The 21,173-nt window shown below is 41.4% G+C and overlaps 1 protein-coding gene across 3 annotated transcripts in view; it reads left to right on the top strand.

The window, feature by feature from the left end:
• KANK1 (KN motif and ankyrin repeat domains 1) overlaps positions 1-21,173 on the top strand; it is a 301,099-nt gene that overhangs the window by 242,815 nt on the left and 37,111 nt on the right. For all 3 annotated transcript variants that reach the window (XM_089692583.1, XM_089692584.1, XM_089692582.1), the window contains one exon: positions 7,733-10,381. In XM_089692583.1, coding sequence (XP_089548709.1) covers positions 7,733-10,381 — 2,649 coding nt within the window. The remainder of the gene's footprint in view (positions 1-7,732; positions 10,382-21,173) is intronic.

Here is a 21,173-nt window from a genome sequence, read left to right as displayed (position 1 = left end):
CTGCTATTCTGTCTCTCAGTGTTACAGTTCACCTACCATTCGCTTTTTAGACTGATAATTTCTTTGTGAGTGGGCAAACAAAATCAGCAGAGGATCAAATACTTATTTCCTTCACTGTATGTGTGTGTGTGTGTGTATGTATATATATATATATATATATATATATATATATATATATTTACGTGTGTGTACATATATGTGTGTGTGTATATATGTGTATGTACGTACGTGCGTATGTGTGTGTATGTATATATTTATTTGTTTTACATTGGTCCACGATATGCAACTATGTATAACATATCCATACCTGGAAATCTTCAGATGCTCTCCCACTGTAATCTTCAGGACTCAGATGCCAGTCCTGCTTAGCATTAAAGCTCAACACTGGGTATCAGAAAAAATGCAGTGGCTCCTTCCTGTACTACAAAGTTTTAATGCTTTAATGTGTGCAGAAGTCCCCCCCCCCCCCCCCCCAATCCTTACCGTAGCCCCTTCCAATCTGCTGTCTGAAGTGGCTAGAGAACAAGCACTCTGTGCCTCCAGGGCAAACAGCTTTCTCTGGGGGCACTGCTAGAGGGGGAGGAGCCAGGAGTTCCGGTGGGGACCCAAAAAGAAGAGGATGTGGGCTGCTCTGTGCAAAACCATTGTTTGTTGTAGCCTTGTTGTAGAAATGTAGCCTTTGCATTAATTTTTCATAGCACTGAAAAAATTGCTTTGTACCAGAAACTAAGTTCTGTAATTCTGTTTGGGGAAACAATTGCAGAAAAGAATTTGCAATTTAAGTGTTACTAAACCCACAACAGTAAAATCAGTCTGTATATGCAGTAAAGCATGCTTGTTATACTCACTGTGGAACCTAAGGGGTTAATCCTCTACATTGTGTAAAAAGGCTGTTTGAGCCTGACTTTTCTGATCCTCCCCTTCTTCCAGTGTCCCCCTCTTATCTCCTGATAAAACATATCATATGGAGACACTCTGCACAAGCTCACTTTGGTGTGTATTGCTAGAGATATTTTTTTTTTTTATTCCTCTTGAGAGAGTGCATGTGATCAGCACAGGGCCAATCTGCACTATCCAGACAGGGGTCAGGGGTTCTGCATCCTCCTAGAGGAGGATGCTCTGCTGAACACTGTTAGAAGTCACAAGACTGCTATATACTGCTGATCAGAAAAGGTATATACCAGTTTATATTTAAAATAATTGCATTTTCTGTTTACTGTGGGAGACCAGATAGAGAGAATGCAGGGTCCTGGGATTAATAACACTTGAAGTCATTAGTTTTTATTAAATTTATTTTTATATATATTTATATTTTAAATTTGTAGTAACTTCCAGGAATAGAGAATGATTTTACTCACTCCATGGAAAAGCAGTGGTGATTGCTGCAGCTCTGCCACATGGAGGTGGGGAGTGTCCTGTCTTTTCTTGCTCCAGAAAAGATCACTGGAGGAGTAATGGAAAGGGGAGTGTGCAGATGACATTAAAGTGAACCTGTTGCTTTGTGTGAATTGGCCAAGTACAGGTTTACTTTAAGCCTGCATAGGGCTTGTGGTGCATTCCATTTATTCATTCGTTCCATTCTATTTGTCATTCATTTTTCTAGTGCGAGATGTGAAATTCCTGCCTTTCAGGAGCACAGGTTCGCACCTGTGGCTTGTGGTGAGGTGTGGTGGACACAAATTCCTGCATACTGTGTTTTTGATGCATTGACCTGAAAGTTTCCATTCAATTTAATTGCTTAGGGTCCTTCAAAAACATCTGAAAACACGTCAATGCATGCATTTTTTGGGAAAAAATAGCTATGTTCGTGACTCATTTTCATTCTTTAATGTGCCTAGTGAGGTAGGAAGACCTCATATACAGAATTTCCCCCTTTACCTAGGAGGGCTTGTTTTTCTGATACACTGCTCAAAAAAAATTAAAGGAACACTTTTTAATCAGAATATAGCATCAAGTCAATTAAACTCCTGGAATATTGATCTGGTCAGTTAAGTAGCAGAGGGGGTTGTTAACCCGTTTCAGCTGATTTGGCATTAATGAAATTAACAACAGGTGCACTAGATGGGCAACAATAAGATGACCCCCAAAACAGGAATGGTTTTACAAGTGGAGGTCACGGAAATTTATTTCCCTTCTCCTCTTTTCTGACTGTTTTTCACTAGTTTTGCATTTGACAAGGGTCAGTGTCACTACTGGTAGCATGAGGCGATACCTGGACCCTACAGAGGCTGTACAGGCAGTCAAACTCCTCCAGGATGGCACATCAATAGGTGCCATTGCCAGAAGGTTTGCTGTGTCTCCCAGCACAGTCTCAAGAGCATGGTGGAGATTCCAGAAGACAGGCAGTTACTCTAGGAGAGCTGGACAGGGCCTTAGAAGGTCCTTAACCCATCAGAAGAACCGGTAGCTGCTCATTTGTGCAAAAAGGAACAGGATGAGCACTGCCAGATCCCTACAAAATGACCTCCAGCAGGCCACTGGTGTAAGTGTCTCTGACCAAGCAATCAGAAACAGACTTCATGAGGGTGACCTGAGGGCCTGATGTCTTCTAGTGGTCCCTGTGCTCACTGCAGGCACCATAGAGCCGGATTGGCATTTGCCATTAAACACCAGAATTGGCAAATGTGTAAATTGTGCTTTTCACAGATGAGAGCAGGTGTTCACCCCGAGCACAACCCTACACTGGTGCAGTGGTTCCTGGGTCCCTCCTGGTGCATGACAATGTCCGGCCTCATGTGGCGAGAGTATGCAGGCAGTTCTTGGATGATAAAGGAATTGATACCATTGAATGGCCCCCATACTCGCCTGACCTAAATCCAATAGAACACCTCTGGGATATCATGTTTCGGTCCATCCGACGCTGCCAAGTTGCACCTCAGACTGTCCAGAAGCTCAGTGATGCCCTGGTCCAGATCTGGGAGGAAATACCCCAGGACACCATCCGTCGTCTCATTAGGAGCATGCCCCAACGTTGTCAGGCATCCATACAAGCACCTGGGGGCCATACAAACTACTGAGTGCCATTTTGAGTTGCTGCAACGAAATGTCAGCAAGATGGACTAGCCTGCTACATCATTTTTTTCACTTTGATTTTAGAGTTATCTTTGAATTCAGTCCTCTGTAGGTTGATAATTTTCATTTCCATCAAACGATGGGGCATCCTTACATTCCTAGCACATTACCCAGTCCATATCAGTATAGATATCCAGCATGAGATCTGATGTGTTTTCAGAGTGTTTAATTTTTTTGAGGAATGTATTACAATGGGAGTATATTATGTAGCAAAGCCCTTATGGAGTTGCATCATCACGCAATATGATTGTGGTGCAATTTTCTCTTTATCTAGTGGGAACCTTGGATTGAAAAATCTAAACCCATAATCTGTAACTTCTGTAGTGTAGCCAGCATACTAATCCATGGAGATCCCATCTAGCATACATTGAATATATACTTCAAATGAAGAAGGAATCTTTTCAAGTTTCTTATTGTTCCATAGGATGAATGGAAGTGAGTTGGTGATGCTTCACCTGATATCAACAGTTGCATTGTGTATGATCATTTTAAAAAATCTTTTTTTTTTTTATTTCACATTCTATACACCCCATAGAGTTGCAAGGAAATAAAGGAAAGGAAGAAAAATATTTTTCCAAAGATGCATGAAGAATGACAAGCAAACACAGAACAGAACTTGTCCTCTTTAAATTGTAGTTTGTGTAAGTGTCCTGCTAGATAGCATAGCAGTTTCCCGACATGAATGGGACTCTGTCTAGTTGCACAGAGCTACTAGTGTTGCTGGAGAAGTGGACACCAAGTGCCTTTTCTAAGTAAAAACAAAGAATTGTATACACAGAGGAGGAAGAAAGGCTTCAGGATTTGTGTTGTAAATGTAAGAGCATTTGTAACAGGGTTTCCTTTCACTCATGACATGCATACATATTTATAAAAAATGCATATACATAATGTACAAAATGTATGGGGTTTGTTGTTTTTGTTTCACTAAGCCTTTCACTTGTGAACTATTGTTGGCATTTTAATTAAGACATTCATTGTGACATTTGTACATGTACAGTTGTTGCTAAACTACAGCTGCTGGACCAAGGGCCCTATACATTGCGGGACAAATGCCTGGAATGCAGAAGACCTGTGTTTTGGGCATACATCCCTAAATATATAGGGCCCTGACGGTAAGTGCCACTCGTTACAGCATTCTGTCCTGTCTAGCTACAGCCTGCCTTTGACAGCCTGCAGACAGTGGGGCTGGAAGTTGCACCTGTCTCTCCCGGGCACACTAAATCACTGTAAGGGATGCTCAGCAGCAAGATGCCCTCTTCTGTGCCAAGCATCACAATTGCACTGCAATCGTGGCAAAACATATCGTGTGAAGCTGCTGGCCAAAAGAAGCTCCTGCTCCTTTTGGGGCGACAATCTTTGCACAGTGCGTTTTGGTGCAATTGCTTCCTTTGCGTGGCAAAATCGCACCATGTTTGATGCTGTTAAGAATGAATAGCACTCAAACACGCGTGGTGCGTTTTGCCACGTTTGCAGTGCGATTTGGAATTGTGGGCAGAATCACGTTGATTCTGCCCACAATTCAAAATCGCAAAGTGTAAATGCGGCCTTAGTAGTTTGTGATTGTAAAACACATAACAGATATTGAACCTGATTCCTTCTATTGATCACATACTGTTACTGTGCTGGTTTTATTCTAGTATCCACATGCATGGCCAGGCTTATATAAAAGAAAAAATGTGTATTTCTCAAGTTTAGTGGATTCTATAGGACAGTAATTTAGGTAAATCCCAATAGGACAAAAAAAAAACCCCCAAAAAGGACAGGAATTATAACCCTTTCTTACTCCAAAATGGAAAAAAAAATTTGCCTTTAGTTCTACTTTAAAGTAATCATACACGTATAGATTTGTCTTGTTTAACCTGTGGTCTGAACAAGAGAAATCTTAACCTCTTCACGCCGACCATACGCAAAAATGCTGCCTCTCGGCGGCTGGGCCTTGATGCAGGGTGCCTCATATTTGCATACCATTTGTAAACAAATGTGCTGAGAGCACATGTTGGCGTCCCACGGAAAGGTCCCGATCTCACCTTGCAATCAGGACCTTTCCTATCATGTGACTACCATGACAGCCAATCACGGCGGTCACATGACCCTAAACCCCACCACGCCTCCCGGCATCAGAAACCCCTTGAAGGGAGGCGCCAACATGAAGGCGTTAATAGTAAGATTCCTACACCCATGCTAAACAGGATGGACAGAGGAATGTCCCCTGATAGCCAACACCCTTGGCTGTCAGAACACCTAAACAGTGACTGCATTTGATTGGATGCGGGTGCTGTTTGGTTTTCAATTTTCCACCCAGCTCCTTTGACAAAATCAAGGTTTGAGGAGCTGGGGGTGACCATAAAGCAGTGAGTCTTTGGGGGAAGTGTAGAAGTGAGTAATAAAATGGAATCTGCATTTTTAAAAATGTTTTAAAATGATGAGCAATATGATTATGAGTTATACAAAAGAACTTAACTGGGATTTAAGTAATCTTTTCATGAGGCAATTGAGGTGAATGTGGAGAATCCTCCCCATTGTCATGTTGTATTCTGACAGTGGAGATCCCTCTGCTGTCAGAATACACTGATCAGCCAGTTGGCTGCGGCGCTGATCACAGCCAAATTTTCCAACATTAGATCAACTGTGGTCATTAGATCAACTGCTCTCGAAGGGGAACAGCCATAGTTTGACCAAATTCATCCAGTCTGTGCAGAACCGGATAAATTTTAATCCACCTATGGCCAGCTTTAAAATAGAAGGGTCAGCTCAACAGCCAGGCAACTAGCATTTCCATAAAGGGAATCCTTAATGACACTCCATGCTTCCATTGGGAAAGGTTTCCTTTAACTGATCAGCTTCGAAATAAATTGAATCAAGAATCTGATTGCCATAGGCAATGCTGATAGTTTTTTTTATTTTTTTAGTAGACCTATCCTGGTAAAAGAGCTGGAAAAGTGTATTTTTGTTTAGTTAGCACGCCTGCTTCACTAGTTCTATAACATCAACACAAGGCTTCCTGATACCTTAGAGACTGCCTTTAGATAAAGCCTTGTTTATACAGGCGGCAGGTACCAAGTGCATATGAAGGGGAGAGATACAATCGTAAACTGAGAGCCCACTTCACAAAATATAAATAACTTTCCAGATTTAGCGTGTGTTTTCCTTTAAGAGAGAATCAGAGCTTCACGCCAAGAGAGCATGTGGCTGTCAAAGTTCATTAGGGTTTCGCAAGTGACTGCACCTTTAAGAGCCAGGATGTGGCTTTGCAATGTGTAGAGTGTGACTGTGCACCAGAACAGCTGAGGCTTTCACAGGCTGCTAGAAGGAGACACTGTCCAGCCAGAGTCATCGGTGAAAGGCTGTCCTAGGAAAATGTCAGCCCTGTTTAGCTAAGGTTGTACTAATGTGGAATATTTCCTTATGCGGCAAAGGAGAAAAAAAAAGGTTGAAAGGCAGCACTGGAGGTAGTGGGCTGGTGTAGAACAAGCTATGACAGCTAGTGTCGGCATGAGAGCACAGGGACTGCCGACGTCCGCTGGAAACAACAAGTAAGTCTTACATTACAGTAACTCTACCTTTTGTCTTCATGTGTTAGGTACAATTAGTGTGCTTTTTATAATGTTTTATCATGTGGTAACTTTGTTTTAGTGTTTCAGGCAGAGCCATGAATTCAGCCTCCTTTGCTAGCTTGGGTATAAAGATCTACATATTGCCAGCTTCAGTGTGCAGGGCATGGATCTGTCTTCCTTGTTATGTGAGCTCTACCAGTTTCTCTTTCAGCTGTGGAATTTCAGACAGAGCTGGGAACAGGTCCGTCTACATATTTCCAGCTTGTCTGTGTGCCATGGTGGTCTGAAGACTCTTAGAAATAGAAACAATATGGCTGGAGGGCAAGGGTTTGGTGATCAGGTGTATTCTGTATTTAAAAGCTTGGTTTTGGTCTTGAAAGGATAAGTTGATGACCTTAAATAATGTCTTCAGAGGCTTTAAAAGGAGAAAGCATGTCTTCCTGGGAAACAACTGTTTGCAGTTTGCTTCTTGAAGAAGGCAGGATGACAGTGACAGCATTCTGAGAGCAGTAGTTAACCACAGTTTAAAACCTAAAAATTTGAAAGTTTCTTTTCATTATAGAAACACTGCAGTTCCGGATCCTTTTCCTGTTTAACTTCGGGTTAGATATCTGCTCACTTTTGTGTACATACCTGACTGTTGGTCTGCCTGTTCACCCATGCTAAAAGGCCTACATTTCGTCTGGTGTTATATACATATGCATTATATATTATTATAAATACATATGACTGAAGTGTAGGGCTCATTTACTTTTCAGTTCCTCACATTATAGAAAATGTCATGTAAACCATAACACATTACAAACATAGTTGCCATTTATTGCACAAATGTGCAGGTGCTGTGGATCACTGAGAGGTATAGCAATTTTAACGTGTTGTCATGAATTTCACAAACGTATTGGAAGCCTAGTTCACATATAAAAATCTCCAGGTGTACGGTACTTCAAAATGCTCCAAGCAGACATTCTTAACCTCGAGGAATGTATTTTCTCCCTCAAATGGCATTCAGGTTCAGCTTTCAACTATGTTATAACTTTTTATTAGAAGTGTATTTTAACTGTGGTGGACCAGATAAATCTAAATGTTTGCTCTCCCATTATTTGCAGGAAAAGAGGAAAGTGCTTCAAATGTTGAAGACGAAAGAGATCCTAAATCTGCCTATTATGTGGAAACACCTTATGGATACCAGATAGACCTGGATTTCCTTAAGTATGTGGAGGACATACAGAAGGGTAACACTTTAAAGAAGGTAGCCATTGCAAAGAAACGCAAGTTGATCCCTAATTTTCCAGAAGGCAGGGTAGAATCCTGCCAGGGAGCTGGATGGCCCTCTACAGATTCTCTTTCATCTTCTAACAGTGATGAAAACAAACAATCACCTTTTGTAATTGCCAGGCGACATACAGTTTCTGGCTCTGTTAAATCCTCTTACTCTCAAGAAGCATCTCCAAATTGTTTAGCCATCCCTGAGAATAAACCATTGCCACCTCCTTCGCCACAGCTTCCAAAACACAATTTTCATGTTACAAAAACTTTGATGGAGACACGTAGAAGGCTAGAGCAAGAGAAAGTCATCATGCAGGTAGCTTCATCCATCAATGACATTCGTAGGCCAAGGTTGGCAAGTTTTGGAGGTATGGGCTCTACAGGGTCACTATCATCATTCCCTGGATCAACTGGACACAGCTCAACTGCTCAACCGCTTCCAAATGGCCACCAAGCCACTAGTGATTATGGTGCCTTTTTTGCTTCCTCTTTAGGGAGTTCTATCCGTCACAGCCCTCTAAGTTCTGGTGTTACAACACCGGTGACTAATGTGAGTCCTATGCATCTCCAGCATATCAGGGAGCAGATGGCTATTGCACTTAAGCGCCTCAAAGAGCTAGAGGAGCAAGTAAAAACTATCCCTATACTTCAGGTAAAAATTTCAGTGTTACAGGAAGAGAAAAGGCAGCTTATGTCTGAAATTAAGAGCCAAAAGGTTGGCAGCCAGAAGGATACTACAGGTTTCCGAAAGAGATCTTACAGTGCGGGTAATGCTGCTGGGTTTGAAACCTCACGTACACCGGTTAAACCTGGTGGGGAATTGCATATAGATTCTGATGATGACACAGAAACTCAGGAACAAAATACACAGACACTGAAAGAGTTTAGACAGCTAACTGCTGAAATGCAAGCTTTGGAGAAAAAGATCCAAGACAGCAGTTTTGATGCTGCTTGTTCTCCCCAATCTAAGGAAAAGAAAGTTAAAGAAAAATGTTGCCGTTCTGTTGCTGTTGGGGCGGATGAAAATATGAATGAGGTAGTGATGTACTACAGATCTGCTAATCTGAGCAGAGATGCATCGGTAGGTACTGAAATAGCCGTAAAAAGCACTGGGGTTGGGGTAACGGAGGAATTACTTGGGGTTTGTACGGATGCTGAAAGAGAAGTTGAACTTCAACAGCAAACCATTGAAGCACTTAAAGATAAAATTTACCGACTTGAAACAGACTTGAGGGAAACCACCTATGAAATGGAGATGACTAAACTGAAACTGGAGATAAGGGCAGCAGGCTCAAGGCAAAAAGTAGATAAAGCGGTGATGGCACAACCCTTGACTTGCAACAGGATGGTTGAAGCAGTAGTAGAAATGAGTGACCAAAGCAATGGAGATTACTTAGACGTGGTTGACTCTTGTGTGGGTGACTACATGCACATGAGCAGCATTGGGATTTTATGTCAGCCTACCCTCCAGAGTACTGCTGCTGGCCCTGATTTCCCAATGAATCACTGGATTGTAAAACCTCGAGTTGACACATATGACAGGGGTGTGGGGTTGGAACTGGGAATGTGTGACAAAAGTGTTGGCATGGACCCAATGATCTGTGATGGGGGACTCTACGTATTAGATGATGCACACAAGCAAGGGCATAACAAGACAACCACTAAAGATGTGAAATCTATTGGATGTGGCGATTGTTCAGTGGATGTTACAGTTAAACCATTGTTGGATTATTTGTCACGTGGGGTCAATACAGAGCTTGTAACCAAAGTTGATTCTGCCGTAACAGCTTCTCCTTGGACTGCTGATCAGCAAACGAACACTGAACTAATGCTAGCAAGCCAGTCGACCAACACACATGTGCCAAGTCTTGTAGATACAAGCACAAATACAGCCATCAGCATGTACAGTAAACAAACAAACACAGAAATTGTGGAAATGCGTTCTGTAGCCATAGGAGATGGTAAAGTAAAGGAAGTCAACGTTATACCAAAAACACGTTCTATAGGAGTATGCACATCTGACTCTGAAAACCTATCTTCAGTCCGTAAGACCAAAGATTTTGGAACTGGGCAGATAAATATATTGGATAACTTTTTGATAGGTGTTAAGGTGCGTAGCATAGCATGTGGCCCTAGTGAGGCCATTCCCCTTTCCGTTGACATAGGAACTATATCGGTTGAAGATGAACCCTGTGAGGAACAAGAAAATACTTCAATGAAGACCAATGAATCAAAGACTGAATCTCCTGCCATAGACCATTACATAGAACGTGTTCAAAAGTTGCTACAGGAACAGCAAATGCTTCTTGCTGAGAATTACACCGAACTGGCTGAAACTTTTGGAGAGCCTTATTCACAGATAGGCTCTCTTAATTCCCAACTCATCAATACCATCTCATCCATAAACTCTGTAATGAAGTACAGCAGCAATGAAGAGCTACAGACCTCAGGAATACAGAAGAAATCAACGGAGATGGACTCTATTTCAGGTAAGGTTTCAAAATGATTCAGTTCATGGGATAAGTCAAAGTCAAGTCATATGCAAACATTTGGTGTCCATTGAACAATGCTACCACAGTTTGGTACAGAAAATGATAATTCTGTTTTTAGGGACTCTTTGTTCTTATAGGGAAAAACTCTTGTAGGTATCCTGTTTATAAAAAAGATTTGTGAAAAGCAGGAATGGGGCTTTGGTTTATCTAAACTGCACAGTGTTTTAATTTCTTCATATTAGATTGCTTCAAACAGGTAATTGGTATTTATGTAGACCGGGGATGTAGTGACGGATTTTGGACACTGCTTTTACTTTAGTTGTTTTAAAATCTTTTACTCTTAACAAATGATAAATTATTTTTTTTCTTACCTGTAATAACTGCTGTGTCAGGCCTATGACACAACTGCAAATGAGGGTGAATTGACTAAGTTGTCCAACTAGATGTGTCTGTTGTACAAAATCTCTAAAAAATTGTTTGCATCATCCTGCAATCAGACTGTTGTTCTTGGTGTCAATACATTTATAAAATATCCTTGAGATCTCCATAAGTTGATATAGTTTCCCCCCTTAATGTGGAAAAAACTGTGTTTAATAAGAAGCTTTAATATATATTTTGTTTTCTGGGCATGTTGCATTTGATTTCTGAGATGGAAGGCAGAGTTTATCTCTGGCCTTTTAAACTTTTGATATTTAGGACAACAAAAGCTGGCTAGAGAACATTTTCCTAATAGCCCTAGGTGAGTCAGAGTTACAAATCAGAGTACAATACATGTGGAAAGTGAAGCTTTAGTCCTCATGCACACTGGACATTTTTACAGCTGCTGTTTTTGGCTTTTGGCATTTTTTTTCTACAGCCAGTAAACTCCCCAGCATGTTATCTTATGTGTCCATGCACACATAGGCTATAATCAGCATTTTTTTGGCTGGGAAAAACCCCCAGAACTAGTGGAGGAGTTTTTTTTAGCTGTAAACCGCTCTAATGCTAAATTTTTTTATTTTTTTTCTAGTAAAAAAAAAAAAGTTAGAGACCGCAAACGTGGAAAAATGTCTAAATGCTAATGCAAAAACGCTAAAAAGCGCTGAAAACTCACTTTTTTAACATGACCTTACACAGCTAACGCAACCAGCATTATTAAAATGCCCAGTGTGCATGGAGCCTTTGAAGGGATTCAATATAAAAATAACCAATGTAACTTCTAATAACTACAGTATACTTTCTATTTTACACTTAACACATTTATGCAGTTTTTAAAAGGCTAGATTTTTTTTTAAATTATACTGAATAGACTGTTACACCAGGTTCACATTTGCGAGATGCAAAACTAGGTACAGTCCCACAGCGCCAAAAGCATGCATTCCTTTTGCAGGCATGCAGTAGTGATAATTCGTAGTGGCACCCCAATGCACCTTGCTAATGTGTGTATGAAATTGCATGGCATAACACATGGAAACAAAGAGCCATACATTTTGGTGTGGCTTGATTTAAAAAATTCACTTGCATTCCTTTTGTTCTGCACATAGGGCAGCTCATTTAAATGATTGGGCTGCTCTACATGCAACACACTAAAAAGCATACACACCAGTGTGAATGGTGTCTAATAGCAGAGGAGAAACTACATAGGTAGCTATATTCAATGAAGCTTGTGCAAACACAAAGTCTAGGGTGTAAAATGCAGTAACCCACTATAAACCTACATTACTGGGGTTTGTTTATCTAAAAATGCCAGTTGCCTCATTGTCAATATTAACCCTTAGCTTTGGTGCTCTAGGTCACTGACATAGGCTGGCCATAGATGATACGATTTTCTTTCCTGCAACCATGGATTAACCCTGGGCTTTGGTGCTTTCTAGGTCACTGACTTAAGCCTAGTACACACCGGTTGAATGTCGGGAGGCTGGTTTATAATGAACTGGTCGATGCCGCCTGACATTCAGCCCATGTATAGGGCAGCCGGTTCGACAGAAGCTGGCCAGAAGTTTGGCAGGCTTCTGTCAAAGGGGCATGACCGAAAATGGTCTGCTGATCGGCTCCTGATCAACGCTCTCAACCAATGTCTGAGAGTGCTGACCGAAGCCTTCTGTCCCTTTCAGAACACAATAGCATAGCAGGGGAGATCGCTGTACTACCATTGGATAGTTAGTGTAGCCGCGTCCTTCTGAGCTGTTTTTTTTTTTTCTTTTGTTCAGCCCGCTGGGTTAACCCCTTGGTGCCGGCGCCTCCCGGTCCTTTAAGGGTTCTAGAAGCCGGGAGGCGGGGCGGGGTTTTAGGGTCATGTGACCGCCGTGATTCGCTGTCATGGCAGTCACATTGAATGGGAAAGGTCCCGATCAAAAGAGGAGATAGGGACCTTTCTGTGAGTACAGAACATATGTGCTAGGGCGCGCACTCTCAGCACATATTTTTTTTCAATAGAACACAAATGTGCAGTCGCTTGGTGTTTAGGCCCAGACGCCGGGAGGCTGCACATTTGCATTCGGCTGGCGCCAAGAGGTTAAATGTAAAAAAAACTAGAAGTGTGTATGAGGCTTTAGGCAGGTCATGGTGATGATGTTTTTCTTTCCTGCAACCACTCTCAACTGCCCCATCAACACAGTCAGTGTTGATGGGAGAAATCCCGTCTGTGGAGCTACTGTGTTCTCCCGTCAGGGGGGGTCGGCACGTAGAGCAATCCCTGCCAGGAGGACACAGTGATTATCGCTGACGGCTAGAGCCACTCTCAATAATCGCATGCTAGAAATCGGACATGCTGGTTGGTCGGTGGATCAACTTGAGTACATTCAGTCTGCCCATACATTGATCGAATCTCATCTGGTCCCTGTTGAACTGGATGAGATTAGAACCAACAATGTCCGGTTTTACAAATATGAAAAATTCTGACTTGATCTTTGACTTCTTGCTTGCTTGTTCTAGGTCAGTGTCTCAAAGTTTTAATATCTTGAGACTGTCAGGCAGCTAACAATTCAGAAGGAGAGCAGTGACAGCTGCCATATTTCTTTTATGACAGGTTTCTTTTAATGAAGCCCCTTGTTAAAACACAATTCTTTTTCTTAGACAAACTCCCATCTTTAAAAATATACAAATACGCTGCACCACTTTTATCCTAGACATGTAATCACATGTAATGGGCAATTCCAAGACTGATACGCTATCCACTTTGAATGGCATAGACATCTCTTTTTCAAAAGTTTGTAAAAAGAGATTTCTTTGAAACATCAGTGGTGACATCAGCATAAACCTTTCTGTATTTAATGTGTTGCTTCCAGGATGATCGTTTTTACTGATGTGATCGTGTGGTGTAGCTTACATTATGCCAACAAAAGGGCATTGGGGTATATTCTTTTCCCACTGAAGGTGAACATATCCTCTGCATCTAGTGTGAATTCAAGAGGTAAAAAATCATACTAGCTGTGCTCCGATTTAGGCATTTTCCTGCAACTGTCTGTGAAGGCGTTTTTAACATCTCAAACATTCAATTAATAGAAGAACCTGATTAAAGTGGTATTAAACCCCAAAACAATGTATTATATTGCAACATACCAAATTTTAGATGTGGTATCTGCATTAGTTTTTCTTTTTAGGCTTTCTTTCTTCTATTTTCACCTGGTGATCCAGCCAGTAAGTATGTTGTTTTTCAAAAGAACAATCTGTCCTGCAGATTGCGACAGAGACAGGAATGAAATATTAAACACTGACAGGGGCACTTACAATGATCAGCTTTTATTTAGGTACAACCTTTATCCCAAAAGGAACAAAACTGTTTGCTGCAGCTGAATTTAAAGTGTGAGCTGAAGTTTGGCTTCGATTTAAGTGTATTTAAAACTACTAGTACATCCAACACTCCTCTCCCCTCAGACTGACAATGCTGCTGTCTAAATGTGCTCCCTGTGCTCATTCATCCAGAGTGGAGGCACTTGAATACAGGAGGTGTGTTACTGACCAGAGGTGAAAACAGAAGGGAAAAAACCCTTAGGCTCCATGCACTTTAGTGTTTTTTTTTAGGCTCAGAAAACGCTGAGAAAACTGCTAAAAAAAATCATTTTAGTAGTGTTTAGGAGCATTAGCATTTTATTAGCGTTTTTACAGTACATATAGAGGGTAAAAAAAAGCTGTTAGGAGCGTTTTAGTAGCATTTAGCAGCGTTTAGCGTTTTTTTTTGTTTTCTGATGGAAAAACTCTCCAAAAAAACTTCAAAAACAATTTTTTTTTGCTCCTAGACGCTGAAGCTCAAAAAATGCTAATAGCCTAAAGTAGTATAGGATAACACTATTTAGCCTCTAGGAGCAGAAAAAATATGCTGACAATAACTTCTAGCTAGCTTAAAAAAAACCGCATGGAGCCGCAAAAAGAAAACTAATGCTGCCACCACATCTGATTGGTAAGCAGCAATATATTACATTTTTGTTTTTGGGTTTAACCACTTGGCAACCGCGCTATAGCCGAATGAGGGCTACAGCGGGGTTTTCCAGTTCTGGGAGGGCGTCATATGACGTCCTCCCAGAACGCACCCTCCCACGCACCCCCAGCAGCGCGCACCGGGCGATCTCCGTGATCACTGTTTCCTACGGAGACAACTGATCACGTGTTATGGTAAAAGGCCAATCACAGTGGCCTTTTACCATGTGATCGGCTGTGTCCAATGACAAAGCAGAAAACTGGGTAAATGCAGTTGACGGTTATCGGCTGCACTTTCCTCATGTTGTCACAGCGTGAGAAAAGTACTGCCGATAACCAGCAATTGTCAGCAAACAAACCGGCACTGACCATCAGGGCACTGATGATCAGTGCCATCCACCTGTGCCCAGCAGTGCTACCCAAAAGTGCCAAGCAGTGCCATCCATCTGTGCCCATCAATGTCTAACAGTGCCACCCACCTGTGCCCAGCAGTGCCACCCATCAGTGCCGTCAGTCAGTGCCACCCATCATTGCATATCCGTGCAGCATCATCAGTGACGCCTATCCGTGCCCATCAGTGCTGCCTATCAGTGCACATCAGTGAAGGAGAAAAATTACCTGTTTGCAAAATTATATAATAGAAAGAAAGAAAAATGTCTTTTTTTTTGCTTTTTTTATAGAACAAAAAATAAAACGCCCAGTGGCGATTAAATACCACCAGAGAAAGCTGTATTTGTGTGAACAAAATTATAAAAATTTCATATTGGTACAGTGTTGCATGACCGTGCAATTGTCATTCAAAGTGCGACAGCGCTGAAAGCTGAAAATTGGCCTGGGCAGGAATGGGGTATAAGTGCCCGGTAGGCAAGTGGTTAATAACTCTTTACGCCAGCATGGTTCTTCTGCATGAACGTGAACTTGACTTGAACACTGTCTATTCAGACTAGAAGCTGAGTCTCCTTTTAGATGGAAGGGCTAAAAAAAACAACAACAAGGCTTTCATTCATCAAGAAAGCCAAATCAGGAAACTGGCCCAAGTTGTATAAAGAGATGTTAAGTAGATTTATTAATGTATCAGACGCACACATTCCTTGTTCCTGTCAGATTTATTTTAGCTACCTGTGTGTTCTTACTTTCCTTTTCTGTTCTATGCAGGGAATGCTATTTCCCACAGTGCTCACTGTATTATGGTTGCAAATGTTAATGTTGTATTATTTATTCTTCCACCCTCAGTCTATTTGGCAGACTCACATCAGCTCTGTATCTGATCATGCAAATTTCTTCTTACTTCTACTTTAAAAGAAAGCAATAGACGGCCATAAACTGTGTTTGGCTGCATTTGTCATTAGTAGATACTACGTAAATGTCACTGGGGACCATCCAGTCAGATTTCAATTCACCTAAATATATGCATATAGACTTGCCCAGTCTAGAGAGAACTATTCAGTTTGTGAATTACAATAGTCATCATGTAATATTCAAGCGAACCAAAAAAGTCTGATTTGCAGATTGTGATTATACCAATTTTGATTGTTATTATATTAACTTCCCTTATTGTGACTATACCAACTCTCCTGATTGTGATTATACCAATTCTTCTGATTGTAATTATACCAATTCTCCTGATTGTGATTATATCAATTCTCCTGATTGTGATTATATCAATTCTCCTGATTGTGATTATATCAACGCCCCTGACTGTGATTATATCAACACCCCTGACTGTGATTTTACCAACTCTCCTGATTGTGATTATACCAATTCTCCTGATTGTGATTATACCAATTCTTCTGATTGTGATTATACCAATTCTTCTGATTGTTATTATATCAATTCTCCTGATTGTGATTATACCAATTCTCCTGATTGTGATTATACCAACTCTCCTGATTGTGATTATATCAATTCTCCTGATTGTGATTATATCAATTCTCCTGATTGTGATTATACCAATTCTCCTGATTGTGATTATATCAATTCTCCTGATTGTGATTATATCAATTCTCCTGACTGCGATTATACCAACTCTCCGGATTGTGATTATACGAACTCTCCTGACTGTGATTATATCAATTCTCCTGATTGTGATTATACCAATTCTCCTGATTGTGATTATACCAATTCTCCTGATTGTGATTATACCAATTCTCCTGATTGTGATTATATCAATTCTCCTGATTGTGATTATATCAACTCTCCTGATTGTGATTATATCAACTCTCCTGATTGTGATTATACCAATTCTCCTGATTGTGATTATACCAACTCTCCTGATTGTGATTATATCAACGCCCCTGACTGTGATTATATCAACACCCCTGACTGTGATTTTACCAACTCTCCTGATTGTGATTATACCAATTCTCCTGATTGTGATTATACCAACTCTCCTGATTGTGATTATACCAGTTCACCTGATTGTGATTATATCAATTCTCCTGATTGTGATTATACCAACTCTCCTGATTGTGATTATATCAATTCTCCTGATTGTGATTATACCAATTCTCCTGATTGTGATTATACCAATTCTCCTGATTGTGATTATATCAATTCTCCTGATTGTGATTATATCAATTCTCCTGATTGTGATTATATCAATTCTCCTGATTGTGATTATACCAACTCTCCTGATTGTGATTATATCAACGCCCCTGACTGTGATTATATCAACTCCCCTGATTGTGATTATACCAACTCCCCTGATTGTGATTATACCAACTCTCCTGATGGTATAATCACAATCCGGAGAGTTGGTATAATCACAATCAGGAGAATTGGTATAATCACAATCCGGAGAGTTGGTATAATCACAATCCGGAGAGTTGGTATAATCACAATCAGGAGAATTGGTATAATCACAAACTCTCCGGATTGTGATTATAGCAACGCCCCTGATTGTGATTATATCAATGCCCCTGATTGTGATTATATCAATGCCCCTGATTGTGATTATAGCAACGCCCCTGATTGTGATTATATCAATGCCCCTGATTGTGATTATACCAACGCCCCTGATTGTGATTACACCAACTCTCCTGACTGCAATTCAATCAGGAGAGTTCATATAATCACAACTTTTTTTTTCAGATTCTACTAATTATGAATCGATCTCCCCTAATCTTGTGTAACTCATCAACCTGTTGTGCACATATGGAATACTTATCCAAAATAAAGAATATTACCGGTAAATGTACTTATCAAAAGTGTGCCTGTTTCAAAACCAGAAAGGCTTGGGATATTACAAATAATGATGAAGAACTTAGTGGGTAAAATGTACAGGGGAGGGAAGGAAAGCAGAGAGCATTAACACGTGTGCAGTAGAGAATGCAGTGGGCATAGTGGTGGCCATTGTGTGCAGGAGGGGCGTATAATATGTGCAGGCAATAGGAGTGCGTGACGGCAGGCAGAATGTGCAAGAGAAGAATATGGGGAGGGTATTACAGTGGGCAGTATATGCAGGAGAGAAGTGTAGAGGGTATAGTGGGGCAGGGTTGGGGGGAGATTTCTATTTGCATGAGGTGGTTTATCAGCAGCAAGCATTAGACATCTAGGGGGTGTCTGGCAACTGAGGAGATGTCTGTTAGTATGGGTGTGAGTGGGCTTGAGGGAGGAGGTTTGTTAGGTAGAGGTGTGAGGCAACCTTGGGGGAGATGTCTCAGGAGGGGTGTGTAATGGCTGCAGGGATGTTTGTCAGTGGGTGTTATGAGGTAGCCAGGGAGGGGTCTGTCAGAGGGTGGGGTGAGTCAGTGGGGGTCTTCTGGTGTCTTTAAGGGGCAACATCCTCTTGGCTTTGTCCCTAAAGGACATTCCTATTACTTTCAGTGTTATGCCATGCTCCCTGCCACCTCCCCACCCCCTCACACACATCCCTCCCAGGAGCTTTGCAACTCTGGCCAGCTTAAACTGGGAATCCCTGCCAGCTCTCCACATTCCTCTGCTGGCTGTAGTTCTGTTCCTGCAAATGCACACTTCCAACCACCTTATCTGATCCCTGCCACCACAACAACCTCTCAGCTCAATGCTCTGCAGCCTATTAAACCCTGCATACAAGCTGAGATACACCCCATGCTGATGCTCCCGACTCCCTTCTGTCTCTCAAAAATCCCAAATCCTACCCTCCTACTGGGGGGGGGGGGAGGGACTTCTGCAGAAGGTCTTGGGGACCTAACTCTAATCTGATCCTGTTCCCTAGTTCTCCTGCAGCAATTCACACAGAGCAGGGGGTCCAGGGTTAGCCATCAGCTCAGGTTGGCAGGAAGTTCGTAGGCTGTAGAGCGTTGATTTAAGATGTTGTGGTAGGGATTGGAGCAGAGAGGTGTATTTACAGGAGGGGATTCCTGAGGTGAACTGCCCGGGGTTGCTAAGCTCCAGGAAGGGATGTGTGTGTGTGCCTTGGGGATTTGATCTGCTTTCGGGGGATGTGATCTGGTTGTAAAGGCTTCAGGGTGGTGGGGATAGATCTTGTCTTTTGAGAATGTGATCTGGCTTGGAGGGAAGACATCTTTGGGGACTTGCTGTGCTGGGGAAACTTGGGCAGCATAACAAGAGGGTAGAGGGAGGGCAGGAATGAGCAATAGAAGGGAAGAGGTTGGGAGTGAAAGAAGAAAAGAAATCCCTACTGGAGGCAGAATTCCTCAGTAGCAAAGCAAAATGACTACTGGCAACCTATGCAGTCTAGGGTTGCCAGTAGGTTACAAAACCCTGTTCAGCTTGTAAACCTGTGGCTTCCTTTGAATGCCATGCCCTGTAGGCCTTTTGCTCCATGCTTACAGCCTGTCTGAAAAGCTCCCATTGCCAGGGATTTTGTGTTCTGTCTAATATCAGGGATGCATAATATACCTGGGAATAAGCACCCTCCCTTATTTGAAATTGCGCATGCACAATGTGCACTTCCTCACAGTAGCAGCAGTGGCTCTTCCACTTGCAAACCAGCACATGCCCTTTAGCTAAAGGAAGAGCGCACATAACGCACATGTGCTTGGTTACAGGGCAGAAGAGCCACTGCAGTAAGAAAGCACACACTGCGTATATATTTCAAATAACGAAGAGCACTCATTCCCAGGGGTGTTGGCACATTGTATTTCTCATCCCTAATGTTAGACAGAACACAGGATCACTGGCAATGGTAGAATTTCAGACCTGCTGTGGGGGGTGGGTGCTGCAAAAGATCTACTAGTTTGGCATTCAAACAAAGATAATTTTTTTGTTTTTTTAATCAAGTCGTTTTTATTAAGGTATTTTTGCAGGTCATACAATGTATCAACAAACAAGAAACATAACTATGACATGGAACAACAATATGTCAGCACCGTCAGACGCCAAGCCATACATCGTATGAACAGTCAAAACAACAAAAAAAAGAAAAAAAAATACAATAGCTGAGGTTAAAGGCCATATAAACCAAGAAACAAACAAAAACTTTTTTGTCATATTCAGAGATTGTGCAAAATCGCAGTACGCACATGCAAGATACTCAGAACCAGTATGGTCAGAATCACCAGTAAAACCCATATCCTAGCATATCATATCCTAAGGTTCCCTCAACAGTAGTAACATTGCACCCACCACAGCAGAAATCTAACCCTCATCCGTCCCCATGGATAGTGATGAAAATGTTGAATCACTAGACTCCAGCCACAGCGACCATATTTTCCTCAATTTTTTAGGGCAGTTCCTATGCTTGTAGGTCAGCTTCTCTCTCCTCAAAGTAGCATTCATAGCATTACGCCACTGACTGAGTTGGTGGGAAATGGGAAATCCATTTTTGAAGGATAAGTTTACGGGTTATATACAGAGATCTAAACCATAACAAGTGCATCTCTACAGGAAGGATGTCCTCAGAAATGATACCCAATAGCGCAACTTTGGGATCAAGTTGCACTCGCATGGAACAGATCGAGTTAAGGGTGTTAAATATAGAGGACCAGTATCGATGAAGCTTAGGACAACGCCATAGCATATGAATAGGCATGCCAGTATCTAAGTACCATCTAGAACACAATGGAGAGTCTAATCTTCCCCATAAGTAAAAAAGATAATGTTTTTTACAAGCTAAACAGTGTTTTGTAACCTGGGGACTATGAACTGCCTAGTGATTTTTTTTCTTTTTAAAAGGTTGTTAGTGACAAGTTGAATAAAGATGCCATCTTAAAGATTATATTATATTACAATATTATTATTGCCTGTTACTTGGTCAGGATTTCTTCTGTATGTTTAAGAGGCTATATAAAAGACATATAATGGAGACATAAAGTTGTATCTTTGTATTAAACATCTATAATAAGTATATATCTAGCTGATTGGCGTTGATGTCCTTCATCGAAAGGCTAACTTAATATTTGCCTTTAAGGATAAGGGAGACAAATCTGTGAAGCTTTACAAGAAACAGGGT

This window comes from Staurois parvus, unplaced genomic scaffold, assembly GCF_062004578.1.
Source record: "Staurois parvus isolate SC_StPar_1 unplaced genomic scaffold, SC_StPar_1.0 ptg000596l, whole genome shotgun sequence".
Classification (NCBI taxonomy): domain Eukaryota; kingdom Metazoa; phylum Chordata; class Amphibia; order Anura; family Ranidae; genus Staurois; species Staurois parvus.
Note: the sequence above shows the minus strand (reverse complement) of the source record. Positions and strands in the feature narration are given on the sequence as shown.